The sequence below is a fragment of the Ciconia boyciana genome, chromosome 15 (assembly GCF_034638445.1).
Source record: "Ciconia boyciana chromosome 15, ASM3463844v1, whole genome shotgun sequence".
NCBI lineage: Eukaryota > Metazoa > Chordata > Aves > Ciconiiformes > Ciconiidae > Ciconia > Ciconia boyciana.
In genome coordinates, this window is record NC_132948.1 from 8,878,740 (window position 1) to 8,894,358 (window position 15,619).

General features: G+C 54.8%; 2 protein-coding genes across 2 annotated transcripts; one reads left to right on the forward strand and one right to left on the reverse strand.

Moving 5' to 3' along the window:
* Positions 1–236: 236 nt before the first annotated feature.
* On the forward strand, positions 237–4,796 carry MYL2 (myosin light chain 2). The gene is made up of 7 exons (XM_072880202.1): positions 237–350; positions 1,258–1,347; positions 2,044–2,119; positions 3,032–3,136; positions 4,363–4,438; positions 4,521–4,569; positions 4,698–4,796. The coding sequence occupies exons 1-7, from the start codon at positions 237–239 to the stop codon at positions 4,794–4,796; spliced, it is 609 nt and encodes a 202-aa protein (XP_072736303.1).
* An 823-nt stretch (positions 4,797–5,619) lies between these two features.
* CCDC63 (coiled-coil domain containing 63) lies at positions 5,620–15,120 on the reverse strand. The gene is made up of 11 exons (XM_072880425.1): positions 15,106–15,120; positions 11,296–11,459; positions 10,954–11,143; positions 9,718–9,837; positions 9,053–9,234; positions 8,328–8,509; positions 7,649–7,869; positions 7,098–7,172; positions 6,507–6,699; positions 5,926–6,123; positions 5,620–5,735 (listed from the first exon to the last, which is right to left on the reverse strand). Exons 1-11 carry the CDS (start codon positions 15,118–15,120, stop codon positions 5,620–5,622), a joined length of 1,656 nt encoding a protein of 551 aa, XP_072736526.1.
* Between the last annotated feature and the right edge of the window lie 499 nt (positions 15,121–15,619).

A 15,619-nucleotide genomic window follows, 5' to 3' on the forward strand; every position in this document is an offset into this window, starting at 1 on the left:
GACAAACGCAGGTGGGATTGCTCCTGTGCAGTCGCTGCCCTGGGTCAGCATCTCCACTGTGGGAACTGCGGGGCCGCCTGGCACTTCATTAACCTTGAAACCCTCTCTGGCTCACATGTCATGTCAGCCGCTGACAACAACAAGCTGCTATTCCAGATTAGAGAGAGAGGGACAGAGAAAGGCAGAGACAACAGGGTTGGGGGTGGCTAACTTACCTATTACAGCCAAAAGTGGGCATGGGGTTATTTTTAACCCAGAGTGGGATGTATTTATTGTTTCAGCCCAGGGGAAGCGAGGGACTGCCTCCGAGACGCCTCTCGCAGCAACATCGGCAGCTGTGTGAAGCCATGGTGAGTACCGAGAGCCCGAAGCTCCAGCAGGAAGAGGCAAAATCCATTAGCTTTTTCACCAGGATAGCTTTAATGGGCAGGGAGTGATGGAGGCAACAGGGATCTGACGGCCAATGGTCCCTCCTGCCCTGGAAAGGGGGTGAGCTTCTGGCTGCTTCGGCAGCATCCTGCGGGGAACAGAGAGGTGTCTCCCACGCTAGCAGAGCTTTCCAACTGGGGTAGACCTCTTCGGGGTCCAAATGCCATCCTTCTGCTTTCCCTTCCACCATGCAGCCAGAGGACGGGCAATTGTGTCCCCCAAAACCCTCCTGAAACAAGGGACAATGGGCAGGGTGGGACTGTGAGCAGCTCTGTCCTCCGCTCCTGTTTAAAAGACACGTCAAGACATTTCTGGTTGTTTCAAGCCTCAGTGAAGGAGCAGACAGATTTTTTTAATAAGCAAACATTTTAATGAGTGCTTTGTTCTTAGCAAGAGGCACAGCAGGGTAAGGAAGCACCTAACGACTACAGTCCTTGCACGCAATCTCAGCAGCGTGCTCCCAAACCCAGGTTTCCACCTGGGGAGAACTCACCCCAGTGCTGATCCTTTTACCTCCCGTAGCCTTGGGTGGGGAAGCTGTTTCCCAACTCATCTTTCCTCGGACCTATGTGGCTAAATTCATCAGGAAAGCAAAGACAGAGCTGTAATTTAAACAGGAATCTTAATGCCCCTCAGTATCTTGGCAGGTCACGCGTTCCCAGAGCTGCTGAGCAATGCACGGGGAAACCACCAAGCACCCAAGTGCAGTGGCAGCACCAGCCCACAGCTACTGTGAAGGACTCACGACTAAGAATAGGGTAGTTTCATGCTTTTATTCCACACCATAAAAAGCCAGTGAGTTAGTGATACGTACTTGAACCCCTGCAGGCACCCAAGAAAGCCAAGAAGAGGACTGAAGGTGCTAATTCCAACGTCTTCTCCATGTTCGAGCAGGCCCAGATCCAGGAATTCAAAGAGGTGGGTGGGTTTGGTAGAAATGACTGAGGGTCCTTGATACAATGTGACCTTCAGCTCTTTCCTCAGCGCTTTCAGTTCGGTGACAGCTGGCTTGCAACAAGAGGCAGCATGCCCGGTTTTGAGTCGTTTTATTTTAAAAGTGCAAATAACAACTCGGTGACATTGTTAAATAAGGCATCGTCTCAAAGCTCTGCGGGAGCCCGCACCCCGCAGAGGAGCCGGCAGCATCCAGGAGAGCAGGAGCAAATCCTCCCAGCCAGCTCCCATCTGCCGTGCCAGGAGCTCTTCACGACTTACCCCTTGCACAGCTGGCACATAGTCCTGTGTAGATCCCAGTTACAGGGCTAACTGGTCCCAGTTGGGGGAGCTGATGGCTCAGGCTGTCCGCCCCAGCTGGTCTCATCTCAGGGCGAGAGGGCTTTGGCCAAGGAGAGGGTCTGTAAGGCATTAGGGTTTGGGCTGCCGTAGGAAGCCATCACCCCACATTGCCCAAGGGTGCAGGGGCCAGGATCGCTGCTGGATTAGGGTGATGGTTGTTGCTCCCTTGCTGGGTGAGGACCCCCAGAGCCCCATCCTGTTCCTGGCTTGAAGCCCTCTGTTCCCATCCAGCTCCATGGGAGGAGGAGGAGGGTACTAAAGCCTTTGCAAAGGCCGACATCTCTCCCTGTGCTCCCTGTCCTCTTCCTGTGCTTCCAGGCATTCACCATCATGGATCAGAACCGGGACGGCTTCATTGACAAGGCAGATCTGAGAGACACATTTGCTGCGCTCGGTGAGCCACCTTTTAGGACCCTCCCCTCCCCAACAGCTTTGACAATGTTACACCTATTAAGTGAGAAACCAGCTGTGAGCCCCCATTTAACCAAGCCCCAGCACTTAACTGGATCTTCTCTTTTGCTGAAAACCTCCTGATCCTAAACCACTTCTGTTAGCTGGTGAGATCCCACATGGGGCAACTCAGAGCAGCTTCCGCAGCAGCGGGTGTTTAATCCCGTAGGTACTAGAGAAGAGCCAGCTCCTGGATTACACAGCCAAATGCTCCTAGCCTTCTCGCGTCCTAAGAAGCACCTGGCTGTGCCCATCCCACGGCCTCCCTGGGTGTACGGGCATTAGGGGGATTTACAGGATTTGTGGGAAGCTGTGAAGTTGTGAGCTTGGCTGTCTCATCATGGAGGCCAGCACGAACTAGCAATGGGTCCAGGGAGTCCCAAAGACAACCCGACCTCAGGTAAAAGGACTTAGGGATTCAGTCCTGTTCACTTCTGACACCAGGGGCCGGGGGGAACCACAGCACTGGTGGTTTTGACCCAAAATATCTTCCAAGGAGGGATGAAGCAGGCTGATCCATGGGGCAGTGTGGCAAGGGAAGGAAGCAGCACAGCTCAGTCCTTTGCAGCCCTCTCTCCTGTGATCCTGCAGCCTGAGAAAACAGAGCTGGAGATGTTCAGCCCACCCATCCTCTGCCAGCACATGATTCTCCCTTCCTCACTTCTGCTACTGCCATTCCTTCTTGGAGGTGGCTCCCCAGGGCTGTGCCGCTTCCCTTGGGTGGGGGAAAAACCTCCAGGGCAAGGCTCCCATGGTGTGTCCTTTAGTCCCTGGCACATAGAGCAGAGCCCGGAGGTCTGCATGCATTTGCAGCCGAACAGGGACATGCGATTCACCCAATGCTGCTCTCCCCTAGGGCGCCTGAATGTGAAAAATGAGGAGATCGATGAGATGATAAAGGAGGCGCCTGGCCCAATCAACTTCACCGTGTTCCTCACCATGTTTGGGGAGAAACTCAAGGGTGAGAGGGCACCCGGGGAGCTTGGGGGGGGGCTTGGTGGGCAGCCACACTACCACCCATATCCTGTCCCACTTGACAAAGCCACCCAACTCCCGGGCCGTCCGTCACCCTTCCGGGTGAGATCCGTCAGAGGCTCCTTGGAGGCCTCAGATGGGAGCTGCTAAAGGAAAGGCAGGTGGCACCGACTGCCATACTGCAGCGTAAAGAGCCTGGGAAGTGGGTCAGAACAAAGATGCCTCACACACTACAGCGAAGAGGTGATACGTGGGGACTACCATGGGATACCTGTGAAATGATCGCCCTCACCCATGCCTCCTGCATCCCTTAGTGCCACCTTTTCCCAGTGGCAGGACAGGGATCCCCCCAAAGACAGAGGCTTTGGTGGGATCACCACTGGCAACAACCCCTCTCCCCAACAGCTCCAGTCCTCATTCCCCAGATCCTGGACTTGGGCACTCTCCCTTCTTCCCCATTCGGAGATACTGCAGATAGGACAAACTCAGCGTCATGTACCCTGAGCAACTGTCCCCAGGGAGGACCCTGGGCTCCAAAGCTCATGCTGACTTGCAATAGCAACAGTCCCAAAGGCAGGTCTGGGGCTGCCCATTGAGAGACCTGGATCTCATCCTGTGTCTCCCCAACCCGTTAGGGGCTATGAGCAGTTTTCCATGCCTCAGTTTCCCCAGCCATTAAAAAAAACCCAACAGGCTGTGATGCTGCTGTCCCCATAGAAAGAGGGGACAGGAGATCTTGCAGCGCCTCTGAGCCTGCTGACACCAATGGTGCCACTGACGGCCACCCTGGCAAGGGCACTGGCTACAGTGTGACTTTGACCCAACGGCCCCATCCAGCTGCACCTTGTATCACTTACGCAACCCCAAGGCATGCAGCCTCCCCGCAGATCTCCAGGAGGCTGCACGGGCCCGAGAGCCTGTGCCTGGAGCTCTATAAATACATCCAAAAGATTAGATAGACGCCGGATGCCAGGGCGGTGGCGACACAGCCTGCTTTGTGGATGCACCACCACTCTACATCTACTCCTCTACATGGCACCACCCACGCTCGAGGCCCCGGCTGGCGTGGGAGGGCTGTGGGGTCAGCGTTCCTGCAGGGACCCCACTTCCCAGCCTGCCCCCCATCTTCCCCCCGAAGGCTAGGGGAAGCAGGAGGCTGCAGCTGGCTTCCTCCTCTGCCGCCTCCAACGGCCATGGCCATGTCACCTGCAGGTGCCGACCCAGAGGAAACAATCCTGAATGCGTTCAAGGTGTTCGATCCAGAGGGGAAAGGCCTGAAATCCGCCTAGTGAGTGCAGGGGTGTCTGGGGGGGAGGGTGGGCATCCCTACCAAGGCCCCCCTGGCGCTCACTGTGCTCTCTTGTTTGCAGCATCAAAGAAATGCTGATGACACAGGGCGAGAGGTTTTCCCAGGAAGAGGTATGAGCTCCTTCCCACCCTCTGCCAGCCCTCCGTGCCCTCCACCCCGACAGACCCCCAGCCCTCCTCCCAGCCCCAGCCACAAACCCCTTCTGTGCTGCCTTTTCACCCTGGCTTTTTCCTGGCAGATTGATCAGATGTTCGCAGCCTTCCCTCCAGACATGTCTGGCAACCTGGATTACAAAAACCTTGTCCATGTCATTACGCATGGCGAAGAGAAGGACTAGCCCACGCTCAGCGCTGGGGCTGGCACTGCAAGATCGCCTCTCTCTAGGTCGCACGAGGGGGTCCCTTTGCCTCTCCCCCTGGGGAACACGTGAATGGCATCCACATTAAACTGCCTTTTGGCGAGAGGAAATCCAGCCACTGCTGTGAGTGGTGCTTGGGCTTGCGTGGTATGTCTGCACAGTGCGTCTGTGCCCAGCGGGAGCCCCCAGACCCATCCCAGACCCTGCTGCCCCCAGCCTGCCAGCCCCACCGCACATCACCCTCGTGTGCCCTCGAGTCCCTCTGCCCCACCATTTCCCAGCCTGGCCCAGCTCCCAGCCCCAAACAGCCCATTTTGCACTGGGCAGCGGCTAGCAGCCATCTGGTCCCACCAGCTCAGGACCCGCACTGAGCTTGGTTTTACTTTAGGCAGCAGAAAGCTGCCTGCCTCTCCCAGCTTCACAGGGAACACCCAGCAAGCACACTCATCCCCCCTGCATCCCTCCATGCCCTCCCCGGACCCCTTGGGCAGGCATGGTGCAGGACCAGGCCTGCGGTCCCCATCTCCTCCCTAGAAGCCATGCGATGCCTGGCTGTGGAAAGCGCGTTGGGTTGTGCAACGGGGACGGCACCCCACCAGAGAGCAGCTGTTCCCACCCCCGGCCACGGCTGCTGTCAGCAGTGGGCGAAGCCATGCCGAAATATCACCCGGCGAGCTTTTGAAGCCTGCAGAAGGCATTGGGCTCCTTCCAGAGGGGAAGGGAGCTGGAACAACAGCCAGGGTGAAAAAGCAGAGGGGGAGCTCAAGAGAAACTGTTTATTTAACTCATTCCCACCAGGCTCTCACACCTTGACGTCATTCCTCGCCTTCTTGCTCGTGCCGGCGGCGTTGCCCCGCTCCTTCTCCCGCGTCTGGAGAATCAGCTGGCGCAGCTGGCCATGGTCCAGTGGCACCTCCACTGCCCAAGAAAATGGCCACCCTGTCACACACACCACCACGGGTCTTATATACCCGGTGGGGTGGGGCAGGCCGGTTGGGATTGGCTGGGGAGGATGGCTGACAGCGGGGGATTGGCCAGGCAGCTGGGGGGAATTGTGGATTGGCTGGCTGCATGGCCACAGCCCCTCCCTCCCACCTCACACACTCACAGGCGTCGATGGCGTCGGTGTTGCTGTCTGGGGCGGGGGGCGGCGGGCAGAGCTGGGACCGATCCATCACCCGGAGGAGCCCGGTGCCGCCCAGCAGCGGGTTGGCGAAGGGCTGGGCTGGATGCGAGCCATCAGCCGATGTGTAGCGCAGGATGGACTCCATCAGCAGGAGCTCATTGGTCTTCTTCTCCACGAGCCCTGGGTGGGAGGGATTGCTGTCCCGCAGGGCCCCTGCACCGGGCCCCTGCCCAAATCCACCCCGGCTGTTTGCTGAGCAGGTGATCCATTGATTTCCCCGAGCCAGTGCCGTCAGGCAGCCTGTCTCCCCAGGGGCAAGGGCCCAAGGCTGGGTCCCACACCCAGAGCCAAGATGAGGGCTTGGGGGTCCACTGGGATGTTTCTACAGCCAGGCTAGCTCCTGAATTTGCTGGGAATTTGGCACCCCAAATTCACTTTAGGGACACCCATGCATGACGGGGCAGGGGGAAAAAAACAGCTCAAATTAAAACATAGTGCAAGGGGGTGGTGGACATACAAGGTGCAGGCCATGTGGTGGGGGAAGATGGGCAGCCCCGACCCACCGAAAAACTGCATCAGATTCTGATCCGTGATCTGCCTGTTTTCTCCGAGCTGCTTCATTATCTTTGTAGCATCACAGTTGATTTCTTTGAACAGGGCCTCCATGCCAGATTTGAGCTGGCCCAGGACTTTGCTGGTCTCTTTGCATCTGTCTTCATACCGGTTGGCTTCCTCAGTTGTTTCCATTAGTTTTTCCTATCAGCAAAGGTTTTGCCAGGTGTCACACCAGCCCCCTGCTCTCCCCCGCACCCCAGTGCCGGCCAGTTCCAGTCTGAACACTGGAGACATCCCAGGAGAGGCTGTGGCGTGCTCCCATCCCTGCAGGGGAAAGGCCCTATGAAGGGGATCCCAAGCTCCCCAGGCCACAGACGAGGCCCCAGGCGCGGGAGGACCGGGGCTGGCAGGAGCCCCGCAGTCACCCTCTCACCGTGCACTGGGAGACAGGGCTGCCAAAGCGGATGCAGGGCCCTTTTCTGCCCATGCCTCTCCAGCTGTTGGCCAGAGAAGTGTTGACAGGACCAGACTCTCTAGGACACGTGCCAGGACGGTCAGGGGTCTTCTGCCCTTGCAGAGGGAAATCCGGGCTGCCATACCTCCAGCTCCTGCAGGACATGAAGGCTGCTGCTCTCTGCACACTCCTGGTCCTTCATGAGGGCCGTAATTTCGTTCTGTGTAAACACAAGCACATGGAGGGGGTACTGGCTGAATGCCCACCAGAGGTGCCTAACAGAGACTGGGGACCATCCCTCCACCCTGGGAACAGGGACACCCCAGTTGACCCCTCTGGGGACCGCTGTTCCCCGGACAGGAGGGCAGGTGATGACCCCACAACAGGCAGCACTTCTCCCTGCTGCCAGCCCCATGCACGGCCAAGGCAGCTCTTGGCCCTGCTGGATACTGCAATATTTTTGCTGGGTACACGGTGGCAGCATTGAGACACTTTTAGCTCTGAGAACGCAGCGTTCTGTCTATTGGAGTTATATTTTTGGCTACCCCTTTGCATTCTCCTAATCCTACCCGTGTGGCAGGCTGTGAGCTGGGCTCTGGTGTGGGCAGTGATGCTGGACACATGGGAGAGGAAAAACCCACCCCAGCCCAAAAGCACCAGCTGAGAAAGGGGAGACATGAAGAGCCTGGAACAGACCTGGAGGTCCTTAATCCTCTGCTGCATCTTCTCTATCTCATTGTTCAGCTCGGTGGCGTAGCTGAAGCAGGAGAAGTTCTTCTCCTCCTTTTCGATGAAGCCATTCACCAGCTGGTCGATGTCCCCATCCTCCGCCAGCTCCAGCAGGCGCTTGTAAGCCACCTCCTGGCTCTCAAAGCTCTCCCCTTGGCTCCGCTTGGCCCGCTGGGCTGCCTTCAAGGCTGAGGGAGAGACGAAGAGCCTGAGCTGTGTGTGTCCCCATGGGCTGCCCTTTGCAGAGCCTTCCCCTGCAGGTGCTTGGGGCAGGGGTGGGGCAGAAGGTGTCTTTATTTCACTCAGAAATCAAGCAAGGAGCTCACAGTCTGCATGGGAATGGGGCAAACACAGTGGGATCCCTCCCTGGGAGAATAAAAGGAGCCATGGTTGCACATGAAGGCAGCTCCCTGCCTCCCCATGCCTCCCTCTCCCCCAAGGGCACCCCAAGACACATGGTTTTGGGTGGCCTCACTTGGTTATCGCTGTTCATCCTTTTCTTCTGTTGGGCAAAGGGTGGGTGAAGGAGCCTGCAAGCAGGTGAGAGGTCCTGCCTTGGGGTGCAGTGCTATAAGCAGCCCCCTTGCCAACCCTGCAGACTCCTGGTTAGCGGTCCCAGTTGCACGTGCTTTCTCTCATCTGATACCTTTTTTCTTTTTGGCCTGTTCCTCCAATTCAGAACGATCTGTAAATTTGGCGAGCATGAAGGTTTTCAGTTTGGTCTCCTGGTCAAGGACACGCTCCCGTTCCTGCAGCTCAACATTGTATTGGACAGTGTCTTTGCTGTGCCTTTCGTTCATGGCTGAAATCCTTGCCAGAGCCTCCATCCTGCACACAGAGAGCAGCAGGTTACACCATGCGTAGGTATAAGGATTTGTATTCCTGGCCATTCCCATGCATCTCTGTGCCTGACCTAGCAAAGCCCCCATGCATGCTGCCTGGCCCTCATCCAGATGCAGCTGTGTTAGCCCAAGGCCAACAGCAAGCTAAGATAGCTCTTGGTGGGGTTTTGTACTCAAACACAGCACCCAACTGTGGCAGCCAGGCTCACTTTGACTGGAGCTGGCTGGCCTCTGCTCCAGGTCTGCTCCATCCTGCCATGTGGGCTCAGGTGAGACTCAAAGGAAAGAGACTGCTCCATGGGGCAAATCACCCTATCCCAAGAAACGTCTGGGATAGGTGGAGTAAATCACCTTGGAGGTACCAGTCTCCCTGCACTGACCAGGCACCCAACCCTTAGCACCCAGCTCTAGACAAGAGCGGGGAATCCTCTCTCTGAAGTTGCAGTCAGTCTCTCTTTACATCGATACTCATCACTGGCATTGCCCATCGGTGCCGAGTTTGCCACAGAGGGTTCGCAAGGCGATGTACCGCTGCTCGTAGGCTTGTGCGGATTGCTCAATGGCGGTGTTCATCCTTCTCCTCTGCTGATCCAGCTTCTTATGGAGCTTCAAGTAGAAGTTGTCCAAAATGGCTTTCTGGATTCGCAGGTTTTCAATCTCTTCTCGGAGCTTGTTATTTCTGGTCAGGATGGTATCAAAACGGACAGTGACCTGGGGAGAGGGAAGCAAAAGTTTTGAAGCTGGTGCGGGACTGGGGGACTCAGGTCTCTGATGAAAGACCTTGACCAGGGCTGGGACAAACACAGCCCAAGAGATTTCAAGTTGGCCCTGCACTATCCTCCTCCCCAAGACAGTGGAGGCAACAGTAGGCCAGGCCGATCACGGCAGAAACCTGGAGCTGGCATTGTCCAACACAAGGTGGCTTCAGGCAGCTCAGTTTTATCACTAAACAGGTGCAGACCTTCAGGCTTCTTGGCATGGCACAAGTGCTACATTTGGGTCACCAAGCTTGAAGGAGCCTTTGAGATATTCTGGGCAATCAGGCCAGGCAAACAAGCCAGGTCCTTTATGCAGATTGTGTCAACCAAATGCATTTGCGCCATTACCCTTTGTCCTGATCAAAAAGCATTTTGCACACAGGCCCCAGTGTGGCCTCACACATGGTCTCCAAAGGTCTGCAAAATATTTGCTTACGTTGTTCAGACGCATCTCCAGTGTCTCAATCTGCTTTTGCAGCCGTTTGCTACTGTTCACTTGCTTCACCTTCCCTGCTATCTGGTTTTGCCTCACAATCTTTTTTTCCAGCTCTAGTATCTGCACACACGGAGAAAAAAAAAGAAAGTATAATCTCCACCCCTATGTTCTGGACTCTTGTCAGGACACCTAGCCAAAGAAAATACCCTCTGTTGACCTGAACTACAGCAAACATGTCATTAATGAGCTCACAGTTATAGAAGCAGCTTTAATCCCAAAGGATCCCATCTTGCACACGGCAGAAACATAAACTGTAACTAGGAATGGGTTTATTTTTGTGTCACGAAGGAAATGCAGCTGCCTCTGGAGGGAAATTCAGCAGGTGTTGAACAAGGCACAGCAGCACTCTGTGTAGAGTGGAAGATGCAATGAGGATGGTTTTTTGGTAGTGGTATTGTGCTGGCCAGACAGGGATCTGTGCAGTCCTCCCTGGGAATGAGTGGAGGAAAACTTTTGCCAGAAGTGGGGAGCTGCCAGAGGAAATAAATCCACAAGAAGAATGAAGTAGTTGGAGAACAACAAAGTGGGGGGCAGGTGGGAGAGGTATGACTCAGCCAAGAGATCCCTGATTGAAAGCTAACCCTGTTGTGGAAAGCTCTGCAGCACCTCTAGCAACTGTAAACTACCCGAGCATGTTCCCTGACTTCTGTCATGGGTGGCTTGTTCAGAGCAGAAAGCTGCAGGGACCTGTCACTTCTGTAGCACTGGGTTTCCCTTGGCCTCCCACCCCAAGGCTGACCAAATCCAACCAGGCTGTCCTCAGAAGTGATGGGACATCCCTCAGATGTTGCTGCTCCTCTATTTGCCATGTCTCAGGCATGACAACTAAATGTTCCATTTTTGCCTCTTTTTCAGGAGAAAAAAAAGGCAAGGGAAAAGCAGAGGGATGTTCCGTGACCCCAGGCAGGTGTGTGCCATCAAAGAGGAGCTGCAGAGACCGGTGGGACCACAAGGCTGAGAGTCAGACCTTACTTTTCTAGCCAGTGCTGCTGACTTGAATGGGAGCCTGGCTTTATCCATTTGTCATTGGCATGTGTCTTTTGCCAGGAGGCAGCATTATATTCCAAGGCCTGAATTAAATGCATTTTACTTCGAGGAGTTTTGGCCAGAGGGCTCACTCTGCGACTCTGCTCTGCTCTACCATTCTCAGCCAGGGAATGGTCCAGATGCTCTTACCTGGTTGTCCAGGTCAGCTAACAGGGCTTTTCTGTCTCTAATCAGAGAATCATACTGATATTTGGTCTGCAAAAGGCATTGGAGCTCCATACAATTTCTGTCATCCAGTACTGCATTTCTTTGGGACGTGATCTGGCTCAGCGTTAATGACACCTCTTTGTGTTTTTGAGTCAGTGACTCTATTTCTTTTCTGCAAAAACAGAAAGACAAATGGCATTTAGCACATCCCACCTGCAACACCGGGGCAGGTCCTTATCCCTCCCCATATCAGCACCGAGGTCCCCAGATCTCAGCATGGAGGAACTTTCCAAGCACAACGCAGCCAAGCAAAGCTGCACTCACTCCTGAGCCTGCATTTGCTTCTTCACGTTGGCACCATAAGATTTCCTCTTCTCCGCTGCTATCCAAAACTGTTTCTGCAGTCTCCTGATCTCAGCTTCAGCCAGCTTTTCTTTCTCCTTCACAGGGAAGTCTGAAAGCTTCTGCCTCAAAGAGGGCCCTCCCCGCTGCCACAAAGAGGGAGAGTTTGGTCACTTGAGCAAACATGACCAGCAGTGGGAGACAGCGGAGCTGGACACAGGGGAGCGGGTTAATGGCATCACCACCTCCAGCTGTTTGTCACCGCCTTCAGCTCTTTGCTGCTACCTAAGGTATTCACTACCACCTGAAACACTGAGCCACACAAACCAACTCCATGAGTGCTTCTGATTGATTTCAGAGCAAAGGCCACCGGGTGCTTTGTTCTTGAGTAACCCACCCCCATGCTACCACCGCTCCCCAGGGCAAGGAGGTGTTAACAGCAACCAAAATCAGTGCCTGTTGACCACAGCGGCTGAGCCGCAGCCAGCACCTCGATTCCAGGACAGGGTGCAGACCTCCAGCAGCAGGGAGGGCAGGTGATGGCAGGCTGTCACCTCTTTTATCACCCAGCATGACTGCGAGGACCACGTGAGTCAGAACCAAACTCACCCATGCTGGGGACATGAATGAACCCAGGTGACTTTGCCCAGGAGCAGAGCAGGAGTGCTTACATCCCAGCTGTGGAAAGGTGACTTCTAGCTGAGAAACTGCCTAACAGGTAAGCACTGAAGCTGTGGCAGTTAGATCTACCACTACCTGTGTCCTCAGCTGACCCACATTCCCCAACCCTGCCTCCCCCAACACCCAAATCCCAGGCCACGGCCTCATCCCCAGCATAGGAGGGCAGGCAGAATCAGCCCCACCACAACCCAACACCTTGCCAGCAAAAGAAAGCCTGGGTCCGCACCGCCTGTGCGTCTCACCGCACTGCAGCATTTACTTCTGCAGGTGAGATCCCATGGCAGATCCTCCATAGTGCCTGTGGAGAAGTTCAGCTTTGGATTGTGCTTCAGTTTTTACCTTTGAGCCCCTCATTTTTTCCAGCTAACTCCGCCGGTTGCTCTGCAGATGCCTCGGGAAGGGGACAAGGTAGCCTCTGCGGAGCCAGGCCTGCTTTCCAAGGAGAGAAATAGAACCCGGGTAAGGGGGTGATTGTGTCCCCCTGCCCGTCCCTCAGCACCCGCTCGCGTGTTTGGCACATGAGGAAACCATCACAGATGGCTGCGCAATGAATAAAAGGAGAGCATTTGTAGTGATGTCATCGTGAAACACGCTCCTCTTATCGAGTTTATAAGTAGGGGAAGAACAGATGGTTTGAGCTATTCCACCCTGTTCGGTACCTGGGTTTCCATAGAAATCCTGGCGAGGCCAGGTCCCCCCCCGTGCCGGCAGGCAGAGACCCCCAGGAGCCGGAGCAGGGAATATCGCCTGGATTCAGCCCCCGTCCCGCTGCAGCCAGGGAGGGTACTGGGCCCGACCCCACAGCCCTCACCCCCAGAGCTGGACCCCCCAGCCCCACTGTCAGGACTCCCCTGTCCGCCCTGACACTGCTCACCCCGCTGCAGGCTGCTGCAGTTCCTCTCCCGCCAGGGACGGGACCGCAGCGGCAGCGGCAGTGGGGTATTCCCGAGGAACAGCCCCCGTTTCCAGCGGGAAGTGCAGGAGAGACGAGAGCCCAGCAGGGAGCCGGTCCCGGTCTGTGCACTGCCCCAGGCTCTGTGGAACAGGCACTGGCCTGGTTGCCACGACAGCGTCACCACACCGGAGTGTGGACGGGTTCTCCATGGGGACTGTCACCAAGGAGGATGGAGTGAGGGAGTGGCCAGGGCACTGCCACCTGCCCCATGGAGAGTGCTGGGAGCCCACCCTACATGGACCAAAGGGGCTTCCATGCCCCAAAACCGGCCCTGAAGCATGTGCTCTGATGCGTCCCTGGCTGCGTGTCCACAGCAAGCAGAAACCCTCATTTTACCGGTTCTCGCTTCCCTTTGCAGTGTCTGAATCATCCCATAACCTGGGACTTTGAAGCCTTTCGCTCCAACCGGAAAGCTTCGCCATCCCCAGCAGCGCTTCAGGGCCACAGAGCTGCCGTTCCCTCCCCTCCCTTGCCAGCCCCACAGCCAGCTCCCTGGGCTTCCCACCTGGTTTCTATCTGTTTTGCTCGTGGCGAGGCAGCAATCACCTCATCACTGCCATTGCCCTCAGCATCCAGACACCCTCAAGGTGCCTGCTGTCAGGAGAGCAGCAATGGCTGGCACTGCCAACCTGGGGAAGGTCCCTAGGGACAGAGACTGTTTGGGTGGCCGATACAGGGGACAAATTGAGGATTCATGCCTGCTTCTCTCCTTTCCATGCAGGGAAGCACACGGGAGCCGTGGGCTGAGTCACAAGAACCATGATAATCCCTTCCCCATAAGCTGGAGCGCGTGGCCGGCTCCTTCCCAGGGACTCAGCAAACACCGAGATCCCTGGAGGGCAGAAGCACAAGACAGCGCTGGAGGCTGCAGCAGGGCTGTGTTTTGTAGCCCTGGTGTTGCTTACTCAGCTCTGGGATGAAGGAGAATAGAGAAGTGCTGAAGGTGAGCAAAGGGCATCCGCGTCCCAGTTTGCAGGGCTGTGGCGAGTTCAAGGCAATGAGCAAAATCCCCAACCAGCGCATCGCTCTTGAGGCTGCGGCTCCCCGTTATCCCGGAGACTTTGATGAGCTAACAAGCCAGCCATCAAGTTCCAGGCTAATTCACAGCCAGATAGGCTCTGTGGATGCACTTAATTGGAAATGATTTTCATGGCAGAAAGCAGAATGTGGCGTTAGATAAGAAAAATCGCAACCGAGGGCAGAGTGATGCTGGGAAGGCACCAGAGCCTGAGGGTCCCGCCAGGGCTGGGGGAAGCTCCTGGAGCTTTTCATGCTGTTCCTGCATGATCGACAGCTCTGTGGGATAATAACGACAACCCCTCCAGGAATGAGGTTGTCACTCTGTCTCGGTGGCTCTGGCTGTGTCATACTGCAGATCCCTTCTCTCTGGTTTGCTTCTCTTCACCCTCAGCAGAAATAGGGCCAAACCTTCAGTTCAGAATAAAGGTAGAGTTGCAGGGGTGGACATTATTTTTCCAGAAACAATGCCGCTGGGTGGCTCAAAAGCCTGGTTTCCCTTGGCTTGGACTAGTCCAGCCTCAAAATACAGCCCATATTGTCTGTCGTTTTTGTGTTCCTTCTCCATGGACCAATTCTCAATTGTTTAGCAATGAACAAGTCAGTAAATTAAACTATTGAGGAGCGATATGATTTGGTAGAGTCTGTGTCTGTCACACTCATTGCAGAAGCATTTATTTTACTAAAGGGGACTGTTTTCACCCAAACAATGCTCAACTGTCAGACTTGCTCTGAGTGAGGGTGACTTCATTGTCTGGATGGACCTTTAAGCTGTGGCTGAGCAGAATGGTAATCGGAGCAGGATGAGATTGCCTGTAACATCTGAATCCAAAAAATCTCCATCTTCTGGGAGAAACAGAAGAAAAGTGACTTTCTATGCAATTTTCCTCTTAACCCATCTTCCCTCATTTAATAAGTACATTTAGCACTGATTGACATGGAGAAATTATTCCTTCAGCTGCAGATTTGGGATCTAATTAAAAATACTTGTACTATTTTAAGGGCCAAATTCTGATCTGTGCAAGCAGCATAAATCCTTCCTGATTTCAGCAATGATTTCCCTGTTTCACTGGGTCCAGTTAAATGGTGGCTGCAGGGGATGGTCAGAGCCGGGCTGGCTCTGATCTGAGCTCACCTACCTGGGAGCGTCCCATTGACGTCAAAGAAAATCTCTGGGGTAAGCTAGAGAATCAGACCCATATTTACATGCAAATGTAATACATTCATGTTACTTAATGCCTAGTTATAACAAACCCAGAACTTAATTCTACTTAACCCGTCTTCGGTTTTTGACACATGAAATCTGTGAGTCAGAGGACTATATATGGAACTGTCAAAACTTTCTTTTTTCCCTCCTCTAAAAGCCTGGATTAAATCATAATCAAACTCCCGTCAGCTCCAGCAGCAGCACTGGGAGGAGCAGGAAGATGCTGACAACTGCTAAGGCAGCTGGTGATGGGGAAAGATCTTCTCAGCCAGCAGTCTGATGGCAAAACCTTACAGAAAAGGTCCTGAATTCAGACACGCGCTAGGTCCATCCTTGCTGAAGTGTCATCCCATGGACCTGGAGTGATACCTTGGCCTCATGGTGTCACCTTACCAAGACTTTGTTTGGGAATGGCCTCCCATGAGCACATTCTCTATCCAGGTTTT

Excerpts from the sequence above, each read along its gene's own strand:
- CCDC63 (XM_072880425.1), bottom strand. Across the intron at positions 8,510-9,052 it reads GCACAAGCCTACGAGCAGCG|GATGGAGGCTCTGGCAAGGA; the intron begins GTACATCGCCTT and ends CTCTGTGTGCAG. Across the intron at positions 5,736-5,925 it reads CACCGACGCCATCGACGCCT|TGGAGGTGCCACTGGACCAT; the intron begins GTGAGTGTGTGA and ends TTTCTTGGGCAG.
- MYL2 (XM_072880202.1), top strand. The coding sequence starts at position 237 with ATGGGGTTATTTTTAACCCAGAGTGGGATGTATTTATTGTTTCAGCCC. Across the intron at positions 351-1,257 it reads GGCAGCTGTGTGAAGCCATG|GCACCCAAGAAAGCCAAGAA; the intron begins GTGAGTACCGAG and ends GAACCCCTGCAG. Across the intron at positions 4,439-4,520 it reads AAAGGCCTGAAATCCGCCTA|CATCAAAGAAATGCTGATGA; the intron begins GTGAGTGCAGGG and ends TCTTGTTTGCAG.